At 36.7% G+C, this 11,951-nt stretch overlaps 1 protein-coding gene across 2 annotated transcripts; it reads right to left on the reverse strand.

The window, feature by feature from the left end:
• Positions 1–6,895: 6,895 nt before the first annotated feature.
• LOC126723774 (putative disease resistance RPP13-like protein 1) lies at positions 6,896–11,951 on the reverse strand. 2 transcript variants are annotated; one of them, XM_050427568.1, is made up of 3 exons: positions 8,933–11,951; positions 7,457–8,902; positions 6,896–7,340 (listed from the first exon to the last, which is right to left on the reverse strand). In XM_050427568.1, the coding sequence occupies exons 1-2, from the start codon at positions 11,561–11,563 to the stop codon at positions 7,508–7,510; spliced, it is 4,026 nt and encodes a 1,341-aa protein (XP_050283525.1). In that variant the 5' UTR covers positions 11,564–11,951; the 3' UTR covers positions 6,896–7,340; positions 7,457–7,507. The 2 variants fall into 2 exon arrangements, with proteins under 2 accessions (XP_050283525.1, XP_050283524.1); XM_050427567.1 differs by having other exon boundaries at positions 7,457–11,951.

Genomic DNA, 11,951 nt, shown 5'->3' on the forward strand with positions numbered 1-11,951 from the left:
AAATCTGGGAAAAAATGAATGAGGGAATTGGTAACTAAAAAGTGTGCAAGAAGGCCCAAGTGGATATGGTCCATTTCCCTCGAGGCTTTCAGCATAAAAAAAGTCTCATAAGTTTGATCATTAGCCCAGTACACCAATAAAAAGAAAGGATATGGGTTGGGTTTAACACTGTTGTAAGAGAGTGGACTGCCCAATACATGGGCTGTAGTGTGTTCTTCCTATCCTATATATTCAGATGCAAAATGTCTTATGTCATATATAACTTTCATATTCTGTTTGAGATCGGCTTATTTTGTTAAATCTAAAAACTTTTTATTCAAAGTACTGTAAATAAAGGTAAAAGTTAGCTAAAATAGTATAGTGAGACCCATGAATAGCACCAAAAAGTGCATTGAGGCCCATGAATAGTAGCAAAAATAAACTAAATAGTAAAATAAGGCTCTTTTAAGTTGGTCTCTGATATAATTTACGTGTTAACACTTAATACTGGTTTTGCAATCTGTCTTGGTTTTTCTTGGATCGTGGTTATTAATGAGAATTAAGTGTTTCTAAATTGTACTGAACAGAGATTTATAAAGCACAAATTAAATACTAGGACGAGTATTGCTAATAGGAGTAACTCCACCTCAATCAAAAGTTACGATCATTTGAAATTCTAATGTAAAATCAGGCACTATGGACTACTTTTTGGATTTTCACCGATCTGTCAAGCCCAGAAAGTCCTTGAGAACTAGTTCTTAATTCAGTGGATGACAAAAATAATGATTAACAGAATCCATCCCTATTACTGGAAGCGATAGAGATCAACCAAAAAAAAAAAAAAAAACAAAGCCTAAATCCAAAAAAAAATTGAGATTAGTTAGATCAACCACATGTAATCTTTGACTCCATTCTATTTTATTTGAAGTCACTCTTTGTTACTTTCTTAATTAACATGTCATTTTTTATTACTTGTACTAATTTTATTTTTTAATTTTTCTCTATTGTTTTCATTTCCTTATAAATAATTAAATTTACCATATCTCAATAGCTTAGCTTTTGGGTCGATTGGTAATTTAGCATGATATCAACGTAGAAAATTCTAATTTTGATTATTGGCATTTCGTGAGGCTAAGTTTAGGAAGTATACGGTTAACTCATTTCTAGGGTCGTATCACTGCTTCAGTAAGAACAAACTTGAAATATGTACACTCGGTGGTTGAGGTTTCACAGTTCTTGGTCTTGAATCAACAAATGTAACAACAGACTATATTTATCAATTGTAATAACAGTGATATTGAACCAGGATGAGAGGTTTCGGGTTAGTGGCAACAAGCACAATGCGTTAATACCAATTTGCTATTACCTGTGTACTGGTACCGATATGTTAAGAATTAGGATTAGTAGAAAGACATCACATAAATGAAACAACAAGATTTTAGGTGGTTCAGCCAAATACAAGTCTACGTCCACAAGTAATGCCAACCATCCGCTATTATCAATATAAAATACAAACACCAGATGAACTTTTGTAAAAGCGCCCTTGCAAACTCAAATCAACTTATCTATATTTATATATTACTAAAAGTTGAAACATAGCGTCTAATGTTATTGTGCCCACGTTGAGCCACGTTAGCGTCCATGTTATTTCAATCCTTTTTTTTTTTTTGTCCTACAATTTTAAAATAATTTTTAAAATTTCTGAATAATAAGGAATTTATAAATTTCATAATAACAATAAATTTATATAATAAATCTCAGCCCTATTTCTATCATAAAGCCCACTTCTTATCTATTTAATTCCAACATAAAGCCTAAACCCAAAGCTTTTTCAACTTAAGGAAAAATAGGAAATTTGAAACCGTAAAAAAGGGTTTCACAGCCTCATTTGGGAGGAGGGAATGGAATGGAATGGAAAGGAATAAAAAGAATAATTTTAGAATATTCTTCTCTTCCCTTATTTGGGAGTTTTAATGGAGGGGATGGAAAGTCTACTCCATTGTTTTGGAGTTTAAGTGAGAGTGAATGAAATAAGTAGGAGGGAACACTTATTCCTCTATATTCCCTTAATATCTCAAATTTTCATTCCTCCCGAAATTGGAAGGAATGGGAGGGAATGAAATTAGATTTAATGATTTTTTTTACTAAAACTCCAAAAAATACCCCTATATATTCAACCCTTTATTTTAAAATATGGGTCTAATAGTAATATTGTCGTAAAATGATTTCATTCCATTCCTTTCATGTTACTCTCAAACAAGATTACTTTATATTCCGTTCATTTTCAATCCTTAATTTTAAAACATCCAATCAAGGTTAATTATTTTCATTCCATTCCCTTTTGATCATTCCATTCCATTTCATTCTCTTATGAACTCCCAAACGAAGCCCGATTTTGAAGAAAGCATGGGAAATGGGAACAAAAGGAAAGGACAAACAGACAGTTTGAATTTCTCCCCCCTCTCTGTTCTACGGCTACGCATCATTTTTTCAAGGACAAACAAACGGTTTGAAATTCTACTCTATAGTTTCACATTGTCTCAACCTAAGGAAAACCAGAATATTTGAAATCGTGAGGGGAAGGACTCTGATACCATTTGAACCCATGAAAACCTCTCCACCTTCTTGCTCCACAGTTTTGCAATAATAGCTGCCTATTTGACTTCCTTTCTTCCTGTATTCCTCTCCTCACAGTATATAAATACTGATAGAACTTGGATGATTTGGTTGAGGTATCTCTAAATCCCAACTCTTTTTGTGCTCCATGCTTTTGCTTAATGTTTTTTGTTTCCCTTTTTACATTTTGTTTTTACCTCTTTCGTGTTGTGGTGTAGATGATTGTTAAGATGAAATTTTGATTGCTGGGGTTTTTAATTGGAGCTTTGTCTTTTGGTTCAATACTGACAGAAGCTGTACATTCTGTTATTGCCTCTTTCGTGCTGTGGTGTGGGTGATTGTTTTGATAGCTAGGGTTTTTAAATGGAACTCTGTCTTTTGGTTCAATACTGATAAAAGCTGCAAAAAATACCGCCATTAGATTCTCTTTTGATTTATATGTGTTAGGTTTTGAGTTTATAATGTTGGCAAACCATGACAAAACATGACAAAAACTAAGTCTTATTAGTTTAGAATGGTCTACATTGAAGCCCAAGACAAAAAACTCAAGTTCGAGATAAAAACAAATGAGTTACAAGCTGGTTGGTTCGATTGATACTCAATTGATGCTAGGGATTTTTGATTGATCGAAAATAGCATATCAGCAACATCAGCAAAACGTAAAAATGCCATAACTTATTCGTTTGAAACCCAAATCGCGAGCCGTTTTTTCCAGTATTTAAAGGACATTACAAGCTAACCCTAGGTGGGGTTTTTGAGAGTTTTTTTTTTTTTTTTTTGAGAGATTAGAGTGCATCTTGTGTCTCTTTTGTAGATCTAGGGTTTTGTACCCAAAAGCTCTCTTATGTCTTCTACCAGTATTATTCCTTGTTGAATCTCAAGATTTGGTATTGTAGAAGTTGCTGCATTCTCTTGTCATCAAGGTGTTGATGATCTAAACCTTCAAGGGTGGTCTTGGAGTCACAAACAGGAGAGTTTGTGTTGCTAAACCTTTGAGTGGGATCTCAAAGTCACAAACGGGGGTGTTTGTGTTTTGCAAAGGCCAAAGAAAGAAGGAGTCCGTGGATTCGAAGTCCGTGGATTCGGAGCTTGCATGTGGTCGTGTCAGTAAGTTCTACTAGTGGGTAGCAATAAGAAGTCGAGCGTGGGAGCTTGTAAGTCTTATTGTATGAACTTGGATTCTTTCTAGTGGATTTGCTTTTTACCTTGAGGATAGCTAGGTTAAATCCTCCCCAGGTTTTTTACCAATTTGGTTTTCCTGGATTATCATATCGTTGTGTTATTTATCTTTCCACTGCTATGCATGATATGATTGTTTGATTGTGATAACCTAGACTTGTAATTTGGACTAAGTAATCACTTGACTAATTACCTAGGTTAATCTGATTGTGGTTTTAAGGGGTCTAAAAACCAACAATATGAATTGGTCCAATAGATTATCTGTAATGAATTGCTATTCGGTTTTGAATTATATGAATTGTGTAGGTTGTTCGGTTTTACTACCAAAAGATAATATAAAAGACATTGTCTTATTTATAATAGATTTAATACTGACTGAAATTGAAGAAAATTACAATGTCATATAAATCAATAGTTTCAATATTGATAGAAGCTGAAGAAAAATTCCCAACACAATGTTTATACCTGTCAACTTTCATCTAAAACATTGTGGGTCAACTTTCATCCAAAACACTATATCTTGCCATAAGCTGTGATGTAGGAGGCACATCATCACCTTCCATAGTATCCCATAAGCTGGATTGTTTCTTTATTTATGTAACCAAAAGAATTAAACAAAAGAAATACAACATTGTTCAGTGAGTTACTTTGTTGGCAAATTACATTGTAAATAAAGTTGGATTGTTTCGTCAATTAGAAATTGAAAGCTCGAAAATGTGTTAAAAACACAAGAGTTGTTCAGAACCCCAAAATCAAAAATTACGGCTCGATTGATTTTACTCTAACTTATATTAAGTGCGGAATAGAGTAAATGCGAGCGGATAAACAATATAACTACTCTAAACCATATTCAATAAAATACAGTAGTAATATGAAAACTAAAAGAGTAGGGAAGAAGAATGCAAACACAAAATAACACGCCGATGTGTTATCGAAGAGGAAATCGAAGTACTCGGCGTAAAATCTTTCCACCGCCCTCCAAGTAGTAAATTGATCCACTAGACAATCAGTTAGGATACACGAGTAGCAAGAGACCCTCCAAGCCTAATCTACCCAATGCACCTAAGCCCTCCAAGCTCCTACTCCAACAAGGCTTCTCGGAACCGTGTCTTATCTAGCTCTCTGGATCCCACAATACGCCCAATTGCATCCGCCAAGCCTCACCGGCTTCTTTTGGAAAATCTCCAAAACTTCCCAAGTTCCAAAACACTCACTACACTTTGAAAAGGTGTGAGTTGTGTTTGGGTACAAATCTCCTCTCAATGTATGACAATGGGAGAGGGAAGGAGAAGAGGCTAAAATGATTTCTCACTAAGGATGAGTAGCTCTCTCTCTAAAAGATGGGTGTGTGTGTTGTAGAAAACCTATCTAAGGTTTTTCTCTTTGAATAGTCTCTCTTACATTTGTGGATAATGAAGGTATAAATAGTATGGGTGAAGGGTAAGAAAGTCACACATAAAAATTCTCCAGACAGAATGTTTCGTGACTACCTTGCGGGAAGGCCTTACCCGCGAGACACTCGCAAAACTGACAGCTTGACACGACTCTTCAGCTTCCAGTCATGGGCTTCTCACGTGGCTACTTCGCGGGTTAGCTTCTCGGGAGCTTCTTGCGAAATCCACTTGATCTTCAATTAAGATTGAGTCTTCACCAACTTAATACTAAACCCAATACAATAAAATCCCACAAAATACAAGGAAATAAATTAAAGCAATTATAACACTTTTTGTTATGGAATAAAGCCAATATAAAACATAGTTGTAAATCACAACTTTATAGAAATAAAACTGAATTGCTTTGCTGTGGTGTGGATGATTGTTTTGATTGCTGGGGTTTTTAATTCGAGCTCTATCTTTTGGTTCAATACTGACAAAAGCTAAAGAAAATTATCATATAAATCAATAGATTCAATACTAACAGACTCTGCAGAAAAACCATCAACTTTTGATTTATATGAATTTGTAGTAATGAATGTCCAATAGATTATCTTTTGATTTATATGAATTGGTAGTAATAAGTTACTTTGCTAGAAAATTACATTGTAAATAAAGCTGGATTTTTTCTTCAATTAAAAGTAAAAATGAATTGCTTTGCTGGGAAATTCCATTGTAAATAAAGCTGAATTGTTTCTTTAAGATTGCTAGCTTTTGTAAGTTGGGTCCATCAAATTAACAAATTTGATTTTCTTTTTTCCATTAATCCTTCTTTTGCTGCTTAATATAACATTGCAAGTTAGATTTTAGATGGTGTTTGCTCTAAAACTCATGGATGCTATCTCAATGCAAAGGATCTGGACAATTTTTTGAACACATCAGCCAAGTAAATCATAAGTTAGAGTTTCTCAATTGCAGTTAACCATTAACCATGTGCCTCCCCCCCCCCCCCCCCCCCCGCGTCAAACATTAGGAATATTTTATAAATAATTTGGGTTTTTATTTATTTTTTATTATTAAATATGAAAATTTCAATTTAGGACCATTAAGTATTTAGGTTCAAAAAAGTGAGCCAACAACTACTACTCACGTTTCTCTTCATCTTAAACTAGACATGGCACTGGCCTTTTTTTCAAAGCCAACAATTATACATGTTTGGGCATTATTTTTAGAGATAATCATGGTTTTCCTATTACAGTTCATACTAAATTAATTCCATGCCAAGGAAACCTATTGTGTATGACTGCCACACTCTGTTGAGAGCATTACACCACTATCACAAACTGTGGATCAGGGATATGATTGCGAAGTTTGCCAACTCATAGTTGCTGGCATCAATTGGGTTGCAAGAACCATGCTTGAAGGAAATTTTTGATGTGTTAGAACATATTTATGTTGTAGTAAGTAAGACATATATCCTATAGAACAGTTTCTAGACTGTGTAATAAGTCAACGTACATGATGGCTAATAATGTTAAGGAGTTAAGGGTACCCTCAACTTGGGTCGAGGAATCCATCTTTTCTCCTCTCTATTGTACAATTGGATTATTATCAATAAAGTTCTACCACTTTTGAAATTTTAATTAAAAAAAATTGTTTAGCATGTATCATATATATTTCATTTTTGGAACTTTCCCGCGCATTGCATGAGTTAGTGACTAGTATTATATAACACCCAACTCAAAGTCTAGATCTCAAACTCTTTTTTAATGAATCAATCTCAACTCACAATCCAAAGCTTTAATACATACAATGACATTCTCACACTCAAAAAATAAATAGACCCTCAAGCTATATCCAACTTATAATATGCACGTTTCAACCCAAAATGTAGCAAACTAGTTCAAACAAATTCACTCCACATTATTTTTGAGCTGAGCCACATAAGAAGATCCCTTTGAGCTGAAGCCACATAATCCTTAGAAGCATGATAAAGTCCTTGAACTTGTTTGAAAATTGGAGTTGGGGAAGCCAGCAAAAATATTCACAAGATACTATTGATTGATCACAAAACGAAGGTAGAAAAGACACAACAAAAGCATGAAGTAAAAGGTGAACGCACATAACTGCAGAAGAACCCACGTACGAACTTGAGCAATTGCTGCTGGTCGCCCAAGAGTCTTAAAAATTTCCCTAGATTATGCAAGATGGAAAGAAAAGATTATTAGTAAGTGAAATAATGTTTCACAATGTACAGTGAATAGAATTGATGTCTAGCAGTTTTATTCATCTACTTGGAGAAAAAGTACCTCACTGAAATCGCATTTTCATTGCTTCAGACAAGGGATCTTCTAGACTTTCTAATCAATTTCTATGCGAGATATATGAGCTATTTTGGACCAATCTTTTCCGGCCTTATTTTGGAGTTTTGCATTCAGCAAAGAGCACTCCTTGATGCAGAGAAAAGACAGGGAGGATGGAAGACCTTCTTCTGGCAAGGACTGGAGTTTGTTGCAGCAGCTGATCTCCAGTGTTTTAAGAGCAGTAAGGTGTAGAAGTCCCTTGTTCAGATTTTCAAGATTCAAGAGTTCGCTGATGCGTAGAGAATTGAGATTTCCAGGCAGTAACTTCTCCTCTGGAAATGACACCACATTTCCACATCCACCTTCAATCTCTAACTCACAAAGATGGTGAAGTTTATACAACCCCCACTCCAAACCGAGAATGAGTTTGTTGCAGGAAGTGACACTAAGTAAAATAAGTTCCGAAGGCAAACCCCCTTCTGAAAGTGATACAAGTTCTGGGCAATCATTTATAAACAGTGACTGGAGAGAATTGAGGGTGTGGAATTGATCAGGTAGTTTCTTGAGATTCTTACAATTGGAGAACCAAATGGACTTCAGGTTGGGGGCAGGCAATTCTCCTGGGAATGATACCAGCTTAGGACAAGCCCTGATCTCCAAGGCCTCAAGAGCTCTGAGATCTTTCTGGATTCCCTCTGGCATTGAAAGGGATTCCAGATTTCCACAATCCCAAATAGAAAGACTTCTAAGATTCGAAAAGAAGCCTAAAGGGAAGGATATCATGGAATCACAGCTACTCCCTATGCACAAATGTTGAAGACCTGCATACTGGTGCATCATCTCTGCAGGTGGGAGAAACTCTAATTTCTTGCAGTTCTGAATATAAAGACTTCTCATGGCAGAGGGTGGACAGCCTCCAGGAAAGGACTTGAGAGAACAACAATTAATAATATAAATATGTTGGAGAATAGGAAGACTATAGATGCCCACTGCTTCAGATATGAACTCAGCATCACATCCTTCAATTTTGAGGCTATGCAGATTCTCCGGCAAATTCTTCAGTTCAGATATTTCTGAAACTTTCTTGCTCACAGAAGAGGAGACAGTAATATCCTCTGAGAATGAGGCAACTCCATCCCCAGTGGTGGACAGAACCCTGTCATAAATATGTAAAGGCCTTTTGGGAGCTGCTTGAGTCGAAAGCAATGAAGATTCTACAGCACCCTCATAATTAAAGTCGGTATGTTGCTCTGAGGATGTGACAACTTTATCTTCACTCATGAACAGGACCTTATCATGATAACGTAAAAGAATTTCCTGTGAAGATGCCTCCATAGTAAGTGCAGTCATAAGCTCTTGAGATTCAGAAATTTCAACTTTTACTACAGAAGGAAGTTGCTTGGGTAATTGGCCCTTCAGCTTGGGGCATCTCCTTATAGAAAGCACTTGCAGGCGAGGGAATTCTCTTTCGTCAACTTGCAGGCGAGGGAATTCTCTTTTGTCAACTTCACACGAAACCCATTCTTCCCATTCCAACATCCCCTCAAATGTTAAAGTCTCCAAAGACTGAAAAAATGGCATATGCATCCCACAGAATTCAGGACCCACCCTCTTCACAGCAGCCATCCCTTCAATAATGAGGACTTTAAGAGATGGTAGCTGCCCAAGTGGTGGCAAGCAAAGGCATTTCTCGCAATTACTAAGACATAAGAACTGCATTTTGGAGAATGAAAGATCCCCCAACCAAAATGGAAATTCTGTACCACTGTAAAATTTAATGCGAAGCATCTTCAAATTTACATGAGGCTGTAGCGCTTCAAGCACTTTTCTATCATTTTCTGAATCAACAGTCTTGTCACCCCATTCCAACGTTAGCTCATCCAGATATGTCTTTCCTGCTAAGCTAGCCTCAACTGCATCATCTGTAGAGACCACATTATGCAATTTTGAAATGTGAAGTGTTCCATGAAGATACAGAAGGCCCCCTAATTCTTTAACTGTTGAGCCAGTATTTTTCCCCACAACAAAGTAAGGCAGTGTTTGAAGATTTTGTAATTTACTAATTTCTTTTGGCATCCCCTGTAAAGCAGTTCCAGTAATATCAAGATGACTCAAGTTGGAAAGCTGCCACATGCCTTCTGGCAATTCAGTAAGAGAATGACAATTGGCCAAGATCAGCTTTTGAAGATTCTTTAATTCACATATTTCTCTCGGGATCTCCTTTAAGGCAGTTCCAGTAATATCAAGATGACGCAAGTTGACAAGCTGCCACATGTTTTCTGGCAATTCAGTGAGAGAACAACAATAGAACAAGATCAATGATTGTAAGTTGCAAAGAGCACATACTGATTTAGGTAACCTCTTGATGGCAGCATAAGAGAGATCAATGTATCGTAAATGTTTCAAATTACCGATTGAATCAGGTAGCTCATCAATATGATAACAACATAAAGAAAGCACCCGTAAGAATTGCAGTTCGAACAATAATTTCTGCAGTTCATTACTACTTAAATGACATAATTCATGATTCAGTGGCAAAAAGGTCCTTATATACCTGGCTTTTCTAATGCCCTCAAATATTTCTGGGGAATCATATCTGCATCTGAAAAGTGACAAATACCGAATCGATGCAGTGAGATCAGTGGGATCATCATTCTCCAATCTGAAGGAAAATTTCCCAGACACATAAATAGCCAAATCACTTATAAGATCATGCATCCTGAAACGTGATTTATTGCCGCTTGATGGTTGAAAAAGAGACATTGATAATAATTCATGAAAGTACTCCTCACCAAGGTCTTCCATTCTGTGATTACCTCTGGGATTACCTCTGGGCTGTTGCAGGAGGCCTTCCGCCATCCATAAAAGGATTAACTTTTCTTTCTCAAACTCATATCCTTTAGGAATTATTGAACAGTATCCAAAGCATCTCTTTAAATGTGCAGGAAGATGATCATAGCTCTGTCTTAATACATTGAAAACATCCCCCATTCCAGTTGGAAAATTTGTTAGGCCCTCCAATACATTGTTCCATTCCCTGACTTGCAACTTAAAGCGCAAGGAAGCCGCAACTGATTTTATTGCTAAAGGCAAGCCATGACACTTTTTCACGATTTCATTGCCAATAGCTTTTAGCCTTGGATATGAGATAGGGTCTTTATCTCCAAAAGAAATTCTTCGAAACAGCGACCGACTTTCTGAAATTGATAATTCTTTCAAATGATGAACTCTGTCGGCATTCATCATTTCTGCAACACGTTGAATGCGTGTAGTTACAATAATACAACTTCCCACTGAAACAACTTCAAGAAGAGATAGGAAGACCTCCCAGTCCTTATACTGAACATTCCACACATCATCTAGAACTAGTAGAAATCTCCTTCCCCTAAGTGTCACCTCTAATTTAGATAGAAGCAAATTTAATTCGCTGAAATCAGAACGCTGCGAAGTAATCGAGTCGAGAATTGTTTTTGTTACCTTGAGCGTGTCAAAATTATCCGAAATGCAAGCCCAAGCCTTCATGTCAAAATAACTAGTCACTTCTATATCGTTGTAAACGAGCTGAGCAAGAGTGGTCTTGCCTATACCGCCCATGCCTACTATCGCAATCACGCCCAGATTTCTATCCCTTACAAGAGACAGAGTGTGAACAATAATTTCCCTTTTATCAAGATCCCTACCGAATACTCCAGCCGGATCTACAAAAGAAGTTGCGGGCATGCTCAGAGAACTTTTCATGTCGTATCCTACTATTGTTTCCCTCAGACCGAGCACATCTTTTTGCTTTGCAACATATTCTATCTTCATAAGTATCTCCCCCGTCTTTCTTTCTATATCCGTTTTGCGTATCCTCTGCCAATGATCTAAGCTTTGTTGCAAATCTTCAGTGAGGATGTCATCCATGAGATCCTCTACATGATAGAAAGCATCTTTAAAGTCATCGAGCCACATTTTTACCGCTGGGTTATGGTACTGCTTCTTCTCAGCATCACCGACCACCGAATTAACAGACAACAACGCTATCTTCAACTTCTTCAGCAATTCATTGAGATCCTGACCTTGTAACCTTTCCAACACCACCTCCATGGCTGATCCCAACAGTGCCTCTCCCATGACGCCCTCTTTGGCAGCAGAATGTAAATTGAGAAAGGCAAATATTGGAAAGAGCAAGAAAGAGAACAGCTTGAGGCTTTCAAGACTTTTGCAGATCTCTCAGTCGATTCTTCAAAAGATTTTTAGAGCAAAGAAAGATTCCTTCACAGATCTGAAATTGTTCTGCCGATTTGAGCTGTATTGCCTAACAGGATAGCAAACATTATACGCCAAAGAGAAAAGCCATTGGTGGAACAAGAAAGAGATCTGTTTTAGCTTTTGAAAGCTTTTGCAGATCTATCAGCCGATTCTTGCGTAGGATTCAAGAACAGATGCAATCAAGCTTCCTCTGATCTAAAGTTCCTGTGTTTGAGTGTTTGACACTTTGACTAAACAAAACCTAGTTGAC

The sequence above is a fragment of the Quercus robur genome, chromosome 4 (genome assembly GCF_932294415.1).
Source record: "Quercus robur chromosome 4, dhQueRobu3.1, whole genome shotgun sequence".
Taxonomy (NCBI): Eukaryota; Viridiplantae; Streptophyta; class Magnoliopsida; order Fagales; family Fagaceae; genus Quercus; species Quercus robur.